Source organism: Hyla sarda, chromosome 2 (genome assembly GCF_029499605.1).
Source record: "Hyla sarda isolate aHylSar1 chromosome 2, aHylSar1.hap1, whole genome shotgun sequence".
Lineage (NCBI taxonomy): Eukaryota > Metazoa > Chordata > Amphibia > Anura > Hylidae > Hyla > Hyla sarda.
This window is the reverse complement of record NC_079190.1, coordinates 418302206-418323000: the sequence shown is the minus strand read 5'-3', so window position 1 is coordinate 418323000 and position 20795 is coordinate 418302206. Positions and strand designations below refer to the sequence as shown.

Sequence of the window (20795 nt, the reverse complement as noted above, 5' to 3'; positions counted from 1 at the left end):
GTATGGCTCTCCGCTAAATATGTCCGCTTCCGTGTCCCTAGCTACAAGTTGGGACCACGCTATCTTGGTCCTTTCAAAATTTTGTGTCAAATTAATCCTGTCTCTTATAAACTTCTTCTTCCTCCTTCTCTTCGTATCCCTAATGCCTTTCACGTCTCTCTTCTCAAACCACTCATCCTCAACCGTTTTTCTCCCAAATCTGTTCCTCCCACTCCTGTTTCCGGCTCCTCGGACGTCTTCTCGGTCAAGGAAATTTTGGCTGCCAAAAAGGTCAGAGGGAAAAATTTTTTTTTAGTAGACTGGGAGGGTTGTGGTCCTGAAGAGAGATCCTGGGAACCTGAGGACAACATCCTTGACAAAAGTCTGCTCCTCAGGTTCTCAGGCTCCAAGAAGAGGGGGAGACCCAAGGGGGGGGTACTGTTACGCCGAGCGCTCCGGGTCCCCGCTCCTCCCCGGAGCGCTCGCTTCACTCCCTCCGCTGCAGCGCTCCGGTCACGTCCTCTGACCCGGGGCGCTGCGATCCCGCTGCCAGCCGGGATGCGATTCGCGATGCGGGTAGCGCCCGCTCGCGATGCGCACCCCGGCTCCCCTACCTGACTCGCTCCCCGTCTGTTCTGTCCCGGCGCGCGCGGCCCCGCTCCCTAGGGCGCGCGCGCGCCGGGTCTCTGCGATTTAAAGGGCCACTGCGCCGCTGATTGGCGCAGTGGTTCCAATTAGGGTAATCACCTGTGCACTTCCCTATATTACCTCACTTCCCTTGCACTCCCTTGCCGGATCTTGTTGCCTTAGTGCCAGTGAAAGCGTTCCTTGTGTGTTCCTTGCCTGTGTTTCCAGACCTTCTGCCGTTGCCCCTGACTACGATCCTTGCTGCCTGCCCCGACCTTCTGCTACGTCCGACCTTGCTTCTGCCTACTCCCTTGTACCGCGCCTATCTTCAGTAGCCAGAGAGGTGAGCCGTTGCGAGTGGATACGACCTGGTCACTACCGCCGCAGCAAGACCATCCCGCTTTGCGGCGGGCTCTGGTGAAAACCAGTAGTGGCTTAGAACCGGTCCACTAGCACGGTCCACGCCAATCCCTCTCTGGCACAGAGGGTCCACTACCTGCCAGCCGGCATCGTGACAATGACTTTACATCTTTTTTACATTTTGGCATGAATACTCTGAATAGATGTCTGGTGTCCATTAGTAAATGAAAATACAAATAATTTAACTAACATAAGCACCCATAATACCTTGAGTATTAAAACACAGAGTGTAATAAAATCACAACCCATTCATGTTATATACTCTTTGTAATTTAAATAAGAAATCCAGCCACAGCAGCTTGGTAATGATTTTGAGACCAATAACAGGCTGCTGTTGATGGATTTGTCATACATATAATGTATTAATTAATCAGACACAAATCCCATTTACATTAAGTGCTCAATATACAAATATTATAAGAGTGACACCTGCAGCAAGAATAGCTTGTTAAAGGGGTTGTCTCATGAAGCCAACTGCTTTCATTATGTTTTATTAAGGCATATAGATGTCATAGAGGAAGGGTCCCGTTTCCTGCAACATCAGTCTATTGTTCACATAAACAATCATAGAAACATAGAACGTGTCGGCAGATAAAAGCGATTGGACTCATCTAGTCTGCCCAATATTCTGAATACTTATGATTCATACTTGTTCCTACCTTATATGAAGGATAGCCTTATATATTTCTCTATCTTATATGAAGGATAGCCTTATGCCTATCCCATGCATGCTTAAATGCCTTTACTGTATTTGAAGCTACCATGTCTACGGGAAAGCTATTCCATCCATCCACTATTCACTCAGTGAAGTAATACTTCCTCATATTACTTTGAAACCTTTGCCCTTCTTATTCATGTTTCAAATTATTATGCAAATTATATTTAAGTGTCACAAAGATTAAATATTTTGTTTTTCAGTTTACCTCATGGATGGCATTGTGTCTCAGAAAACAATCTCGGACACCTGTAATAATTAGATTGCCAGGTGAGCCCAATTTAAGGAAAAACTGCTAAAGGTGGGTGTTCTACATTATTAAGCAGAGCACCATTTTCAAGCAATATGGGGAAGGAAAAGAATCTCTCTGCTGCCGAAAATAGTGAAACAGTTCAATGCCTTGGATCAGGTATGAAAACATTATAAATTTTACAATAAGCGTGATCATTGCACTATTAAGAGATTTGTGGCTGATTCAGAGCACAGATGGGTTTGTGCAAACAAAGGCACATTGAGGAAGATTTTTTCCAGATCCATGCATCGGATCAAGAGAGCAGCTGCTAAAATACCATTACATAGCAGCAAACAGATATTTGAAGCTGCTGGTGCCTCTGGACATCAAGGTGTAGAGTCCTCCAGAGTCTTGCAACTGTGCATAAACCTTCTATTCGCCCACCACTAACCAATGCTCACAAGCAGAAACGACTGCATTGGGCAGAAAAATACATGAAGACTAATGTTCAAACATTCCTGTTCACTGACAAGTGCCATGCAACGCTGGATGGTCCAGATGGATGGAGTAGTGGATGGTTGGTGGAGGCCACCCTGTTCCAGTCATGTTTTGGGCCGGAATCATGGGAAGAGAGCTTGTCAGCCCCTTTAGGGTCCCCGAAGGTGTAAAGATGACCTCTGCAAATTATGTGGAGTTTCTGACTGACAACTTTCTTCCCTGGTAGAGAAGGAAGAACTATGCTTTTCGTAAAAAAATAATCCTCATGCATGACAATGCACCATCTCATACTGCAAAGAATACCTCTGCATCAATGGCTGCTATGGGGATAAAAGGAGAGAAAGTCAATCCTATTGAGAAACTTTGGAGCATCCTCAAACAAAAGATCTATGAGGAGGGAAGGCAGTTTACATCCAAACCGCAGCTCTGGGAGGCTATTCTGACATCTTGAAAACAAATACAAGCAGTAACTGTCCAAAATCTCACAAGTTCAATGGATGCAAGACTTGTGAAGCGGCTATCAAATGAGGTCATTATCATAGTTGATAACATGAAAATTATGCTGACTGTTATTTACATCAATTATTTAGGTAAATGAGAAAAATATAATTTGCATAATAATTTGGAACAGGGTGTATGTCCTCTTGAGGTAGTTTTTCTTCTTTTAAATATCTTCTCCTCCTTTTCCATGTTGATTCCTTTAATGTATTTAAAAGTTTCTATTGTATCCCCTCTGTCTCTTCTTTCTTCCAAGCTATACATGTTAAAGGAGTTATCCACCATAAGGTGATTTGAGTACGTACCTGGCAGGCAGTAATGGACATCCTAAGAAAGGATCTGCACTTGTCTTGGGGCTAAATGGCTGTGTTGTGAGATTACCATAATACTGTGGCTAGCTGTTTGTGAACTGGTATTTCCTGTTTGACTTTTCTTTTTTTTGACTACAAATCCCACAATTCCATCTTCCTCCCTCCCACACATCAGTCACCCCACCCATTGAAACATAAATGATCTGCATCCATTCAAACCAGTGTGGTTTTCAATCAGGGTGCCTACAGCTGTTGCAGATTGATCTCTCTCCCACCAAGCAATCCCTCCACCCATTGAAGCAGACAGGCTTCCTGTCATCAGCTGACTAGTGCGTCAGATCTCGGCCGCATTGCAAGCTGGAAAAAATCTGAGACAACAATCATTTTGTATGCTGGTTTAAAATAAAAATTGGAGTGAAAATCACAGAAGAATTGTGAGAAAACCATTACACACAGGTACAGACACTATATTATGAACTACACTAACTTTACAGCCCCTGTAGCATAGCCAAATAAAAAAAATCCTGGAATACCCCTTTAACATCCTTTAACCTTTCCTGATAAGTTGTATCCTTCAACCCATGCAGTAGTTTAGTAGCTCTTCTCTGAACTCTCTCAAAAAAAAAAAAAAAAATATATATATATATATATATCCTTCTGGAGATACGGCCTCCAGTACTGCGTACAATCCTCCAAATGAGGTGTCACCAGTGCTCTCATTATTATTAAGAGTAGCTCAAAGCCCTCACATTGTCTTTCAAGAGTTAGAATCTAAATTCTGTTCTGATTTCCATGTGCTTCATGTTAAAGGGGGAATCCGGTGGAATTTATTTTTATTTTTTTTAAATAAACTGGGACCAGAAAGTTAAACAGATTTTTAAATTAATTCTATTTAAAAATCTTAATTCTTGCTATGGAGATTTGTTCCTACACTGGACAGTTCCTGACATGGACAGAGGTGTCAGCAGAGAGCACTGTGATCACACTGAAAAGAAATTCAAAAAGAAAAGAACTGCCTCTGTAGTATCCAGCAGCTGATAAGTACTGCACTGATTAAGATTTTTTTTAAATAAAAGTAATTTACAAATCTGTTTAACTTTCTGGCACCTGTTGATTAAAAAAAAAAAAAAAAAAAAATATATATATATATATATATATATATATATATATATGTGTGTGTGTGTGTGTGTGTGTGTGTGTGTGTGTTTTCCACCAGAGTACCCCTTTAAGGATAAATGCAAAGATATATGAAACAAGTTTTATTAGCAAAAATTCACTTTGTGGATATTCCAGATTCATTGTATTCTCATGAATCATGATTCAAAATAGTCTGTACTATAAAAACAAAGTGATAGCTAGGCTTGAGTACAATCCGTACATGATTGCTAAATTACTATGTTTTCATTGACAAAGGCCTGGAGCTGCATATTGATTACAGCTCTGGCTACCAGACAAGAATTCATGATATCCATTGGTGGAATTAATAGTAAAAAGTGTAACCGTCCAAGTAATTTTTACATTACTTGCCACTTACAAGAAATACAAGAAAGCTCACGTAAGAAAAAATAGTACAACTAGACTTCAAACCCCATGAGTCTGATGGCAATTGTCCCATGACAGAGGAAAAATTCCTCCCTGACTCCATTATAGAGATCAGAATAAATCCTTGGATCAATGTTCCATCCCCATACATCTAGTATCTGTAACCTGTAATATTATATTTTTACAGAAAAACACCCAGACCCCCCCCCCCATGAACTTGTTAATTGAGTCCCTTATATAAGTCCCATAGTCTCTCTGAAACTATAAATAACAGGTGGACCTACAGGACGCATCCTATTGTTGACACATTAATCTTACTGGCTAATGAGGAAGGGAGAAAACAGTAAGGAGTAGTGGGTATTTGTAAACATGTCTGACTCTCCCCTTCAAAGCCATTGCACAAATACACAGTAGTACATTTTAAGGAAGCAAGGGGCTACAACATATTTAGGGGTAAGCTTAAAGGGGTATTCTAGGATTATTGGTATTTTTTTTTATTTGACTGTACTACAGGGGCTGTAAAGTTTATAATGTAGCATAGTTTATAATGTAGTGTCTGTACCTATGTTTCATAGTGGTCTAGGAATTCTTCTGTGATTTTGGCCCCAATGTTTATTTTTAATAGCATACAAAATAAGCATAAAAAAAGAGTTGTCTAAAAAAGGTTTTCCCAGGTTGTAGAGCGACTCGAGACATTACATCACTAGTAAGGTGTTCAGAGGGAGCCTGTCTTTACTTCAATGGGTGGAGTGACCGCTTTGGAGATGGGGAGATAATTCTGTAAGAATTGTAGTTTTGCAAAAGCTGGAGGCACCTTGGCCAGAAAACACTGGTCTATTGCATGGAAATGATTACAGGTGTGTTTTAATGGGTGGGGTGGCTGATATGTGGGAGGAAGAAAAGTGACCTCACACTTACAAACAAGAAATCATGAGACTTGTAGATGTAGATGAGGGAATGAACTCCATCAGGAAACAGCCAGTTCACAAAAAGATCAGGGTTATGGTAATCTCACAATATAGCCATGTAGCCCCAAGACAAGCACGGATCCTTCCTAAGCATGTCCATGGACAATAATGTATGGCAGGTATGTATTAAATTCACCTTATGGTGGATAACCCCTTTAAACCTAGCAGGCTAGTGGTTTTATCACAGTTTTTATTCTTCCGAGCAACAAAACTGCAGCTGCAATGTGTGACCACAACTTTTGATGGCTATAATAAATTTATAAATGCTGGTCAGATTTTACATTGTAGTAAAAGAAAATATATTTATACTATGCATCTAAAAATAATACTTTTAACCTCTTAAGGACGGAGGGCATACCTGTACGCCCTCCGCCCAATCCCGGTCAGAAATTCAATATTTTTTCTAAAAAACCTGGGAACTGTGTTAACGTCTAAATGAATTAACAAATATACATGATACCAAATAATAACAACACGTATTTTAGCTGTTATGGCGACAAATAAGACATTGGACAAGTTCTAACACGATAATGACTATGTACATCTCTCTCTGTTGCAAAAGAAAATCCCTTGGGAAGCAGCTGAAGTGAACCGTTCACCATTTCTCTGCAACTATTGCTCTAAATGAAACTAGAAACTGCACAATCCATCAAGTTAAGTGTCCTGTCACTAGTGCCACAAGATGCAAGAGGTTCTTAAGACTTGTGTATCCTCTCAAGAAAATGCAAGTCATTTTTGTTTAGCCTTGAACTACATTGAGATAACTGTGAGTGGAACTAGTCATTTTAAATCTTTGAATATTTGTTTTATTTCATAGAAGAAAATACTGTATATTTTTCTGCAGGTATCCCAAGAGTCAAGAAACTTCTCTCGCACAAGTCAGAAGACAACCTTGGTGTTTTACCAGGAGCTCTACTCCCAATAGAGTCAACAGGGTAAGGGTTTGGTTGTTCACTCAAATGCTTTTAGTCAATGTTCTTTGGCAGTTTACTGACAGTAGGGATTCCTTCACACTTTATCATCTAGTCTATGGGCTCGTTCACATGGACAGATCCGCAGCGTATTTTACGCTGCAAATCAGCCAACGATGGACCCTACAGTGTTGCCTCCATCTGTGACTGCTCATATAGGCAAGCTATGAGCAGACATGCTGCAATGTGTGAGTCGCCGCACACATGCGCAGCATACTCGCACACATCGTGGCTGCTCCCTGAGCTAGTCTGACAGCAGCCGCGATGTGACTGCCAGTATACTGCGCATGCGCGCGGCGACTCGCATATCGCAACGGGCCTGCTCGTAGCAGTGGATTTCCGCTATGAGCAGGCAAAGATGGAGGGAACACTTTAGGTCCATCGTCGGCGGATCTGCAGTGTAAAATAAGCTGCAGATCCGTCTGTGTGAATGAGCCCTACAAGTTTATTAAAAAGCCCAAAACAGTGGGCATACCATTAAATAACTGTTAGGCAGTGTAATGGGATCACTTACTGTAGTGCCCATTGGTTTAACCCTTGATGGGTCATTAACACTAGATTGGCAGGGGTCCAACTACCAGCTCCGCTTTTAATAAGTTGCATTTAAGTGCTCTCATGCAAACGCCATAGCCTTTCAATGTTTAGGATAAACCGTTAGTTTTTACATGCTAGGGTGATGGTTGAACAACAGATTGTGTAAATGACCATTTTACAGATGCAGCCATACATATTTTAATCCATATTGGCAGCTTAAGTTGTTTAAACTGATCATACATGACCAATGCAACCAGGCAAAGAGAAAACAATCTTTATAAAAATGTTCTGAGAATAACCATAGTTAATAAAGCACATGTGGTACTCTATTGTGTTTAAATTGTTTGCTAAAGTCAGCGCTCCAAGTCCTGATCCTTGACATTATTCTTTTTGATGGTTGCTTTGTTATTTATGTTTTGTCCCTATGGATAGGATGTTGTCCCTATGGAAATGTTTATGGAAGCAAACAACCCCCTCCCCCATAGAATAGCGCTTGAGACTAATTTATGGAAGACAGTATTATGAGGTTGAAGCACCACATGTAGCCTATTAATAGAGTGATATTTATAAAAACTATAGAATCCCTTTCAGCTTTGGATACAATGTTCACTATATTCTGTTTTTTAATTATCTTGATTTTATAATAATGCAAAACAAAATCTAACCAGTCAAAATGTTTTTAAATCTTTATTTCATGAAAAACAACACTGTGCCAAAAGTTTCATTTAACTTTAACGTCTAATTAATAGTAACATCTTTGCTATTAAAGAGGCCTCCTGGGGATACAGACGTAAAACTGCTGTAAAGTCAAGGTACATAAACAAAACCCATTAAAGTGTTCGTAGTCAATTACAACTAATTGCAATAAAAAGAACTGTGAACTAGAAAATGCACTTCGTTATTGGAAAGGAAAAAAAAAAGATCCTACTGTGATGGGTGAACTTTTTTATGAAGCTAATGATTAAGATAAAACTTAATGACTGTCTCTCTTGGAACAATTGTGCTGAGCTAGACACTTTGGGGGAAAAGTATTATTGTCCAAACCAAAGTCATAAAATAAGTAGCAAATCTAATCTTAGAGTAAAATTTAAACCCCTGGAATATTGTTGACATGGCATAAAACAAGGATGAGAACTGGATGAAGAGCAATAACATCAGCTCAAATGAAACAAGTCCTTGATTTGTCCTTTTCTATCATGTTTCCCAGATGCTTGAATGGCAATGTGCCTAATGGTGAAGGCAAAATCAGGCATATTTGCAATGAAGGAGTCTAGGAAAGCTGGGCTAGGGCCGTAACTGTTACGCCGAGTGCTCCGGGTCCCCGCTCCTCCCCGGAGCGCTCGCAACATCCTCGCAATTGCAGCACCCCGGTCAGACCTGCTGACCGGGTGCGCTGCGATACCTCTCCCAGCCGGGATGCGATTCGCGATGCGGGTGGCGCCCGCTCGCGATGCGCACCCCGGCTCCCGTACCTGACTCGCTCTCCGTCGGTCCTGTCCCGGCGCGCGCGGCCCCGCTCCTTAGGGCGCGCGCGCGCCGGGTCTCTGCGATTTAAAGGGCCACTGCGCCACTGATTGGCGCAGTTGGCTTAATTAGTGTGTTCACCTGTGCACTCCCTATTTATACCTCACTTCCCCTGCACTCCCTCACCGGATCTTGTTGCCATTGTGCCAGTGAAAGCGTTTCCTTGTGTGTTCCTAGCCTGTGTTCCAGACCTCCTGCCGTTGCCCCTGACTACGATCCTTGCTGCCTGCCCCGACCTTCTGCTACGTCCGACCTTGCTCTTGTCTACTCCCTTGTACCGCGCATATCTTCAGCAGTCAGAGAGGTTGAGCCGTTGCTAGTGGATACGACCTGGTTGCTACCGCCGCTGCAAGACCATCCCGCTTTGCGGCGGGCTCTGGTGAATACCAGTAGCAACTTAGAACCGGTCCACCAGCACGGTCCACGCCAATCCCTCTCTGGCACAGAGGATCCACCTCCTGCCAGCCGAATCGTGACAGTAGATCCGGCCATGGATCCCGCTGAAGTTCCACTGCCAGTTGTCGCCGACCTCACCACGGTGGTCGCCCAGCAGTCGCAACAGATAGCGCAACAAGGCCACCAGCTGTCTCAACTGACCGTGATGCTACAGCAGCTACTACCACAGCTTCAGCAATCATCTCCTCCGCCAGCTCCTGCACCTCCTCCGCAGCGAGTGGCCGCTTCCGGCCTACGACTATCCTTGCCGGATAAATTTGATGGGGACTCTAAGTTTTGCCGTGGCTTTCTTTCACAATGTTCCCTGCACTTGGAGATGATGTCGGACCAGTTTCCTACTGAAAGGTCTAAGGTGGCTTTCGTAGTCAGCCTTCTGTCTGGGAAAGCTCTGTCATGGGCCACACCGCTCTGGGACCGCAATGACCCCGTCACTGCCTCTGTACACTCCTTCTTCACGGAGATTCGAAGTGTCTTTGAGGAACCTGCCCGAGCCTCTTCTGCTGAGACTGCCCTGCTGAACCTGGTCCAGGGTAATTCTTCCGTTGGCGAGTACGCCATCCAATTCCGTACTCTTGCCTCCGAATTATCCTGGAATAATGAGGCCCTCTGCGCGACCTTTAAAAAAGGCCTATCCAGCAACATTAAAGATGTTCTGGCCGCACGAGAAATTCCTGCTAACCTGCATGAACTTATTCATCTAGCCACTCGCATTGACATGCGTTTTTCCGAAAGGCGTCAGGAGCTCCGCCAGGATATGGACTTTGTTCGCACGAGGCGTTTTTTCTCCCCGGCTCCTCTGGTCCTCTGCAATCCGTTCCTGTGCCTCCCGCCGTGGAGGCTATGCAAGTTGACCGGTCTCGCTTGACACCTCAAGAGAGGACACGACGCCGCATGGAGAATCTGTTCCTGTACTGTGCCGGTACCGAACACTTCCTGAAGGATTGTCCTATCTGTCCTCCCCGCCTGGAAAGACGTACGCTGACTCCGCACAAAGGTGAGACAGTTCTTGATGTCAACTCTGCTTCTCCACGCCTTACTGTGCCTGTGCGGATATCTTCCTCTACCTTCTCCTTCTCTACTATGGCCTTCTTGGATTCCGGATCTGAGGAAATTTTATTTTGGCCTCTCTCATCAACAGGTTCAACATCCCGGTGACCAGTCTCGCCAGACCCCTCTACATCAATTGTGTTAATAATGAAAGATTGGACTGTACCGTGCGTTACCGCACGGAACCCCTCCTAATGTGCATCGGACCTCATCACGAAAAAATTGAGTTTTTGGTCCTCTCCAATTGCACTTCCGAAATTCTCCTTGGATTACCGTGGCTTCAACGCCATTCCCCAACCCTTGATTGGTCCACAGGAGAGATCAAGAGCTGGGGTACTTCTTGTTTCAAGGACTGTCTTAAACCGGTTCCCAGTACTCCCTGCCGTGACCCTGTGGTTCCCCCTGTAACCGGTCTCCCTAAGGCTTATATGAACTATGCTGACGTGTTTTGCAAAAAGCAAGCTGAGACTTTACCTCCTCACAGGCCTTATGACTGTCCTATTGACCTCCTCCCGGGCACTACTCCACCCCGGGGCAGAATTTATCCTCTGTCCGCTCCAGAGACTCTTGCTATGTCTGAATACATCCAGGAAAATTTAAAAAAGGGGTTTATCCGCAAATCCTCCTCTCCTGCCGGAGCTGGATTTTTTTTGTGTCCAAAAAAGATGGCTCCCTACGTCCTTGCATTGATTACCGCCGACTTAATAAAATCACGGTAAAGAACCGCTACCCCCTACCTCTTATCTCAGAACTCTTTGATCGCCTTCAAGGTGCCCACATCTTTACCAAACTGGACTTAAGAGGTGCTTATAATCTCATCCGCATCAGGGAGGGGGACGAATGGAAGACTGCATTTAACACCAGAGATGGACACTTTGAGTATCTGGTCATGCCCTTTGGCCTGTGCAACGCCCCTGCCGTCTTCCAAGACTTTGTTAATGAAATTTTTCGTGATCTCTTATATTCCTGTGTTGTTGTGTATCTGGACGATATTCAGATTTTTTCTGCCAACTTAGAAGAACACCGCCAGCATGTCCGCATGGTTCTTCAGAGACTTCGAGACAATCAACTTTATGCCAAAATGGAGAAATGTCTGTTTGAATGTCAATCTCTTCCTTTCCTAGGATACTTGGTCTCTGGCCAGGGATTACAAATGGACCCGGATAAACTCTCTGTCGTCTTAGATTGGCCACGCCCCTCCGGACTCCGTGATATCCAACGTTTTTTGGGGTTCGCCAATTATTACAGACAATTTATTCCACACTTTTCCACTATTGTGGCTCCTATCGTGGCTTTAACCAAGAAAAATGCCAATCCCAAGTCCTGGTCTCCCCAAGCGGAAGACGCATTTAAACGGCTCAAGTCTGCCTTTTCTTCTGCTCCCGTGCTCTCCAGACCTGACCCATCTAAACCCTTCCTATTGGAGGTAGATGCCTCCTCAGTGGGAGCTGGAGCGGTCCTTCTACAAAAAAATTCTTCCGGGCATGCTGTTACTTGTGGTTTTTTTTCTAGAACCTTCTCTCCGGCGGAGAGAAACTACTCCATCGGGGATCGAGAATTACTGGCCATTAAATTGGCACTTGAGGAATGGAGGCATCTGCTGGAGGGATCAAAATTTCCAGTTATCATTTACACCGATCACAAGAATCTCTCCTATCTCCAGTCTGCCCAACGGCTGAACCCTCGCCAGGCCAGGTGGTCGTTTTTCTTTGCCCGTTTTAACTTTGAAATTCATTTTCGCCCTGCCGACAAGAACATTAGGGCCGATGCCCTCTCTCGTTCCTCGGATGCCTCGGAAGTAGAGGTCTCTCCGCAACACATCATTCCTCCTGACTGTCTGATCTCCACTTCTCCAGCCTCCATCAGGCAAACTCCTCCAGGGAAGACCTTCGTTTCTCCACGCCAACGTCTCGGGATTCTCAGATGGGGTCACTCCTCCCACCTCGCAGGCCATGCGGGCATCAAAAAGTCCTTGCAACTCATCTCTCGTTTCTATTGGTGGCCGACTCTGGAGACGGATGTTGTTGATTTTGTGCGGGCCTGTACTGTCTGTGCCCGGGATAAGACTCCTCGCCAGAAGCCTGCTGGTCTCCTTCATCCTCTGCCTGTCCCCGAACAGCCTTGGTCACTGATTGGTATGGACTTTATTACAGACTTACCCCCATCCCGTGGCAACACTGTTGTTTGGGTGGTCGTTGATCGATTTTCCAAGATGGCACATTTTATTCCTCTTCCTGGTCTTCCTTCAGCGCCTCAGTTGGCAAAACAATTTTTTGTACACATTTTTCGTCTTCACGGTTTGCCCACGCAGATCGTCTCGGATAGAGGCGTCCAATTCGTGTCTAAATTCTGGAGGGCCCTCTGTAAACAGCTCAAGATTAAATTAAACTTCTCTTCTTCTTATCATCCCCAATCCAATGGGCAAGTAGAAAGAATTAACCAGGTCCTGGGTGACTATTTACGGCATTTTGTTTCCTCCCGCCAGGATGACTGGGCAGATCTTCTACCATGGGCCGAATTCTCATACAACTTCAGAGTCTCTGAATCTTCTGCTAAGTCCCCATTTTTCGTGGTGTACGGCCGTCACCCTCTTCCCCCCCTCCCTACTCCCTTGCCCTCTGGTTTGCCCGCTGTGGATGAAGTGACTCGTGATCTTTCGACCATATGGAAAGAGACCCAAAATTCTCTTTTACAGGCTTCATCCCGCATGAAAAGGTTTGCCGATAAGAAAAGAAGAACTCCCCCCATTTTTGCTCCCGGAGACAAGGTATGGCTCTCCGCTAAATATGTCCGCTTTCGTGTCCCCAGTTACAAACTGGGACCACGCTATCTTGGTCCTTTCAAAGTCTTGTGCCAGATTAATCCTGTCTCTTACAAACTCCTTCTTCCTCCTTCTCTTCGTATTCCCAATGCCTTCCATGTCTCTCTCCTTAAACCACTCATCATCAACCGTTTCTCTCCCAAACTTGTTTCTCCCACTCCTGTTTCCGGTTCTTCTGACGTCTTCTCCGTGAAGGAGATACTGGCCTCCAAGACGGTCAGAGGAAAAAGATTTTTTTTGGTAGATTGGGAGGGCTGTGGTCCTGAAGAGAGATCCTGGGAACCTGAGGACAACATCCTAGACAAAAGTCTGGTCCTCAGGTTCTCCGGCTCCAAGAAGAGGGGGAGACCCAAGGGGGGGGGTACTGTTACGCCGAGCGCTCCGGGTCCCCACTCCTCCCCGGAGTGCTCGCAACATCCTCGCAATTGCAGCGCCCCGGTCAGACCTGCTGACCGGGTGCGCTGTGATACCTCTCCCAGCCGGGATGCGATTCGCGATGCGGGTGGCGCCCGCTCGCGATGCGCACCCCGGCTCCCGTACCTGACTCGCTCTCCGTCGGTCCTGTCCCGGCGCGCGCGGCCCCGCTCCTTAGGGCGCGTGCGCGCCGGGTCTCTGCGATTTAAAGGGCCACTGCGCCACTGATTGGCGCAGTTGGCTTAATTAGTGTGTTCACCTGTGCACTCCCTATTTATACCTCACTTCTCCTGCACTCCCTCGCCGGATCTTGTTGCCATTGTGCCAGTGAAAGCGTTTCCTTGTGTGTTCCTAGCCTGTGTTCCAGACCTCCTGCCGTTGCCCCTGACTACGATCCTTGCTGCCTGCCCCGACCTTCTGCTACGTCCGACCTTGCTCTTGTCTACTCCCTTGTACCGCGCCTATCTTCAGCAGTCAGAGAGGTTGAGCCGTTGCTAGTGGATACGACCTGGTTGCTACCGCCGCTGCAAGACCATCCCGCTTTGCGGCGGGCTCTGGTGAATACCAGTAGCAACTTAGAACCGGTCCACCAGCACGGTCCACGCCAATCCCTCTCTGGCACAGAGGATCCACCTCCTGCCAGCCGAATCGTGACAGTAACTATAGGGGGTGCAGAGGTAGCAGTTGCACCTGGGACCTGCTACCTGAGGAGGCCCCATGGCATCTTTATTACAGATGGCACATTATGCATTTTGCATATTTGGTACTGGGGTCTAGAAGCTACAAGTTATGCCTCGAAACTGGGCCATTTTCAAAGGCTGCTACGGCAGCCCTATTGATTATTTATTTAAAAATAATAATAATTGCTTCAAAAATGGCCAAATAATGTATAATTTCTACGATGTTTGAGAAAGAGAACTTGAAAACTAAAAAATAAAAAGAATCTAGCAAGAGATTGATGCAGTCTGGACCACAGGCAGCATGAAATTTGACAGGCTCCATTGTTACTAATGTGTACTATAAAACACAATTGAAGACCAAGCAATGATGTTTCTGGGAGCAGTCTACCCTACTCTTCCTTGTCCTACTTGGTTTGAATGATAGGTTTCTCCCTGTTTGTGTATATGTCGAGACCTATTATTAAAACTGAGCTTAGCTTCATTTTAAAATGTGTTTTCTTTAAGATGTCACAACATTGCACAGCAAAATATATTTGTTAGTAAACATGGAGCCTCTCAAGATTTCATGCTTCCCATTGTTTGGGCAGCATACATGTTCATGTATGTACATGTACATAATCCTCTGTGCTTTGGTCAACCCCCCTCTTGTTAGAATGGTTCTCTGACAATGGCCCTGATCTACTAAAAGTGGAGTGTATTTTTTTGTGGGTTTTTTATTCCCTACTTTTTTTTCCCATGGTAGTTACTAATGTTTCCCTACATTTTGCCCTTTTCACTAAATTTTGCTTTATTTTTTTTTACACATGCTCTGATCTGTAGGGTTTTCCTCAGCTCAAATCCACAACATTTTCTGTGGAAACCTTAATAAATATGTTGGGTTTTTATTAAAATGTCGGGGCCACGCCACGCCCCCTTTTCAATTCTGGTGCAAATTCTGGTGCAGACAGTATTTCTGGTGCAATGCGCCAGAATCTGGCTCATAACCTGAAAAAACATGTGGGGTTTATAATAGTAAATCAGGGCCAATATGCTGATCACAGAGTGGCTAAAATCTCCAGTGTTCAGCTAGCTGAAATCTAATAGTAAAACATTTTAATGTGCATGTAGTGCCCTCATAGGAGCAATTGAATGGCTGCCATCATTTTATAAAAATAATCAGTTTTAATTTAAAAGTACAAAATAATATAACGCAATTTGTAATATCTTTTCAGAGACAAAGCTTCGGTTCCTTTGTTTAGTGTGGCCCTAGTTTGTAAACTTATATCGCTGTTGATCTTTAATCCAACCAAACAGTCAGAGGCTGGATAGGTTGCAGCAGCACGCCTCCCGATCCTGACCAGATCCTGGCATAGAGCCCTGAATATCAATTGTGCAGGTCAGGATGGGGAGGAGACATGCCTCTCCAACTGTTTGGCGGGATTAGAAAACAACGCCAATATAACTACAAGCTGTAATGCATAGAAAAAAACGGCAAGTAGGCACTGCCGCGTACATGCTTAGATTGTGTATTAGTCTATAATTTGCTCACCTATAATGCACAGCCTCTCTGCTTAAAAGGTGGTGCTCAATCCATAACATGCACATACAAATTATTCCGGTAGTAGAAACTAGATGGCACTCCCAGTAACAATTATTTTATTAAAACAGTCGGGTCACCAATACAGACAAAGGCCAACTGGCCGTTTCAGGCTCTTTTAGCGCTTCCTCATGACCTTTGAGAGGTCATGAGAAAGCTTCATTGCTTACTTTTTGGGCAATATTCAACAAAACAGTTAAAGGGGTATTCCAGCTTTATACATCTTATCCCCTATCCAAAGGATAGGGTATAAGATATATGATCACAGGGGGGAGACGGGGAAGTGATGTCATGGCCACACCCCTAGTGGCATCACACCACACCCCTCCATTCATGTCTGAAGCCAGTATACCCCTTTAAACATCTAAAGAGTATGGAACTATTGTAGTTATAAGCCATCAAAATTATAGAATAGTTATTGCTAAATATTTAAAAAGGATTCAGGTACCTATAGTAATAGGTCACTGATGCTCTCTTTCTGTTATATTATTACAATAAACAATGAATGAATAGGTGACTTAATGTATGAATAATATAACATCTGCCACATGGTGTATTTCAATATAATGGTGAATTTGCAGCTTGCATTGGTGTTTGGTTCATTTCCTGTTGTACTTTTAATTTGTTGCTTATAAAATGTTTATGTAATAATATTTCCTGCATATTATGCAAAGTATGCAATGAAACCCAATTCAGCAAACAATTAAAATGAGGCTAAAAGCTTGAGCTCTCGTCCAAGATTTCCAGTTAAAGCCCAAGTGCTTCCTGGGCTCAGTCAAGTATGGAATAGACAATGTACACAAGTATCTCCTTTGATAATACTGCAGAGGAGTCTAAACCACTATATTGTGTGCTCTAATTTTCTGCATGACGGGCTCTTTACTGAAATCCCAAGGAAAGCAAATGCCTTACAGGAAATATGGAAAGACTTTCAGCATAAAAAGCAAGAATATTTCTCCTATCGCTAATTCAACATCTGCTACTCAACAGACCAAATGTAAAATGCATTAAGTAAAGGTCAGTGTTTACCAATAAGCCTTGGGAGAACAAAACTATGATATCATTTTAAGAGGGGATTTAACATGTTTGTTCTTACTTTCATTGCTGCTGCAATATTGGTGCCACTTAGGGATATGTACAACTACTAATGGGTATATTTAGGATTGATGCGTGATGTTTACCTATTTTCTCCCATTTTAATGATTGGTGGGAGTCCTATCCTATGGATTGGGGATAACTTTTTTAATTTGGTAATACTCCTTAACTCCTGAAGGGCACAACAATTTTACCTTTTTCCATTTCCATTTTTTTCATTCTCACTTTCTAATAGCCTTTAATCTTTCACTTTTCCAACTACAAACTCACGTGAGGGTTTGATTTTTGTGATTGTACTTTGTTGTGATATCACTTAAAAGGAAAACTGTCATCATTGTTACCTGCACTTACCTGTTGGTACAGGTATGTAGTGCGGGTTGACACTGATGACAACCATACTAACCTGATCGATTCCGTGGTCCAGTTGCCTTGCTATCTTCCCTTGTATCGGAGCTGGGTTGGGGCATGGGTGGAACTTTGTGACATCACCGCTGCAGGTCTCTGTTGCGAGCAGGCCTGGGGAAACAGCAGTGGAAAATCAGGAAGCTTCTTCCAGAAGCTTTGTGTCTTGTCCTTTGGACAGATAAGACAAAACTGGAGCTTTTTGGTAATTCACATGAGCTCTATGTTCACAGACAAAAATATGAAGCATATGTTTTAAGGCTGCTTTGCTGTATCGGATACAGGGTGTCTTAAATCTGTTCAGGGTACAATGAAATCTCGACTATCAAGTCACTCTGGAGTTAAAGGAGTACTCTGCCCCTGGACATCTTATCCCCTATCCAAAGGATAGGGGATAAGATGTCTGATCGGGGGGGTCCTGCCGCCGGGACCCCCGCAATCTCCCTGCAGCACACGGCATTCACTTAGAATGCCAGCTGCGGCACTGGAGGCTTGTGACATCACGGCCATGCCCCCATGATTTCAATCCCACTCAATGTAAGTCTTTGGGGGGGGGCGTGGCCATGACATCACGAGCCTCCGGCGCCACATATCGTCAGTCATCCGGCGAGGAGACAAGTTCGCTCAGTGCACCGGATGATTGGGGTGCTGCAGCGAAGATCACGGGAGGTCCCAGTGGCGGGACCCCTGCAATCTGACATCTTATCTCCTATCCTTTGGATAGAGGATAAGATGTCTATGGGCAGAGTACCCCTTTACATGTGCTGCCCAGTGTCAGGAAGCTTGAACTCAGCCACAGGTCATGGGTCCTCTAACAGGATAAAGACTGAAAATACTCAGCTAAACAGACCCAAGAATGGCTAAGAGCAAAACATTGGACTATTCTGAAGTGGCTTCTATGAGCCCTGATCTGATCCTATTTATCATCTGGATAATACGGATAATACTGTGGATGCAGTCTGGAGAATACACCCTAGATACCCAAGACAGCTAGAGCAGTATCTTATGAGGAGCCAAGATACCTGGAGACAAGTGCAGAAATCTCATTGAGAGTTAAAGCGCAACTGTCATGGATATTGTACCCCCCAGACTAATACCATAATATTATAGATGATAAAACTTGTAATAGAGCTATACCTTTGGCTGCTGTTTATCACACTTCATCAGCTAGAAAATAGTTTTATCGTGAGGTCAGCAACAGTCGCATAGGCGTGGCCGGGGTTTGCAATGCCCCACCTTTGCCACGCCGATCCCCTGTAAGTGAGCGCTGGGACCGCTGTGTGATTGACACACAGGTCCCCAGCACAAGCGCCGTGACTCCAATGAGCCTTTACATATTGTATGCACCTTTATGATATACAGTGCCTGTTCTCCGCTTCTTTCTTCTCCTGGTGCTGAAGATGTTCTGCTTCTGCTTTCAGCTGTCACTAGAGCCAGAGAGCTCAATCACTTCATACCTCTAGCACTGCACAGGCGCACAGAGCTGGTGGCAGACAGCGGAGTGAGCGCTTTCTCTCTGCCAGATACAAGAGTAAGCGCTTTCTCTCTGGCAGAGAGAAAGTGCTCACTCCCGTTGTCTGCCACCAGCGCCGGGCCCCTGTGCAGTGCTAGAGACATGGAGCGAGCGAGTTCTCTGCCTCTAAAGCAGCGCGTCTCCGGCACCAGGAGAATAAAGAAGAGGAGAACGGGCACTGTATATCATAAAGGTGCATATAATATGTAAGGGCTCAGTGAAGTCACGGCCCACACATTATGAACATAGGGCCACTTGAGCTGGGGACCTGTGTGCCAATCCCACAGCGTTCCCAACGCTCACTTAGAGGGGATAGGCGTGGTGGAGGTGGGGCATTGTGAACCCTGGCCGCACCTATCCGACTGTTGCTGACCACACAATAAAACTATTGTCTGGCCTATAAAATGTGATAAAGAGCAGCCAAGGTATAGCTGCATTACAAGTTTTATCATTCATCTATACTATCATGGTATTAGTCAGGGGGGTACAATATCCTTGGCATTTGCGCTTTAAAGAAATTGCTGGATTGCAGTGATTGCCTCAAAAGGTTGTGTACCAAAATATTTCAAGTTCAGGGACCATCATTTTTTGTCCAGGACAGATTCACTATATTGTTTTTTTTTTTTTTATAATTATGTTGAACCACAATTTAGAAGCAATGACTGCTTTTCAACTGTTAATTTTCAGTAAATGTACCGTATACTTATTATCAATGTCAGTTTCAAGTTATTTCAGGGAGTATTGTGGGACTTCAGTTTTTAATGAATGGGTACCAACAATTTGTCTATGCCTGTATACTCTCTACTCAATATACAGGACGCAAGATATACATAAATATCTTTAAAAAAAAAATAAAAAAAATATGTGTATATATATATATATATATATATATATATATATATATATATATATATATATACCAGAGAGTTTGAATACATCACTTTAGGCAGAAATGCAATACCTAATATATAATGATGGAACCTGGAGCAAATATGCACACAAGGCACCACAGATATCTTTTTTTTTTATTTAGTTTTTTTTTTCTGCATAAGTTTTTCTCTTTAAAAATGTACCCTTTAGATGTTCATCAAATATATTTTATTACATTATGTTTTGAACGTTATTTCACCTGCAAATATAATCTGAATAGTTCATCCTTCACCTGTAAAACTCATACTCAGCACAGAACTACAATTCTGGGTTTTAACAATGTAAAAAAAAAAAAAAAAAATGAATAATACTATTATACTAATTATTTTATTAAAGTTGATAAGAAGAATACTTATTATAAAGTAGTGTAATTAGAATTACTGTAAGTGAAGAGGTGTATTTCACATGAAAATATATTACATCCACTTGTAGTATTACGTGATGTCCAGGCTCAAGTTTGCATAATGCCCTCCATGATCATAATGAAAAAATCATGTTAACTAGCACTTATTAGAGTTTTCCAAAATAATTTGCTTAAAGGACAACTAACATAAAAAAAGTTATAAAAAAAAGTATCCCAGCAATTCCTCCTTTTCTTTCCTTAGATTCTTAAGTTTTTAGATTACATTTTGTCTAATATTGAACATTTATGCATAAATTTACACCTCAAAATGCTATATATATATATATATATATATATATATATATATATATATTTGTGTGTGTTGTGTGTATGCAAATTATTATATGTAAAATGTTTTATTTCTCATTCAAAAGTTTTTATTTTATTTTTAATAATAAAACAGTATGGTGGTATTTAAGGGTGGCAGTAAAAAAAAAAAAATTAACTAAGAGGATACAAGCCTCAACAAAAAAATCAGGGTAACAACGGTAAGAAGGCAATACAGTCGGCGTCTACCCCACAAACATGCATAGACAGGTTAATCCCACCTGTGTGTGAAGGCATTCTACGAACCGTCTGGTAAATCAAACAGTATTTGGGAGTAAGGATAGAAAAGCAAAAATCAAACACAACTCCCAA

At 43.4% G+C, this 20795-nt stretch overlaps 1 protein-coding gene across 7 annotated transcripts in view; it reads right to left on the bottom strand.

Moving 5' to 3' along the window:
- TBL1X (transducin beta like 1 X-linked) overlaps positions 1-20795 on the bottom strand; it is a 315199-nt gene that overhangs the window by 233292 nt on the left and 61112 nt on the right. For 3 of the 7 annotated variants that reach the window (XM_056558873.1, XM_056558869.1, XM_056558871.1), the window contains exon 3: positions 17312-17424. The exons of 2 other annotated variants lie outside the window; for them this stretch is intronic. In XM_056558873.1, the coding sequence (XP_056414848.1) occupies positions 17312-17375 (64 nt within the window). In that variant the 5' untranslated portion in view covers positions 17376-17424. Of the gene's footprint in view, positions 1-17311; positions 17482-20795 lie in introns of those variants that run through there. 2 more of the 7 variants (XM_056558870.1, XM_056558875.1) reach the window with 2 other exon arrangements.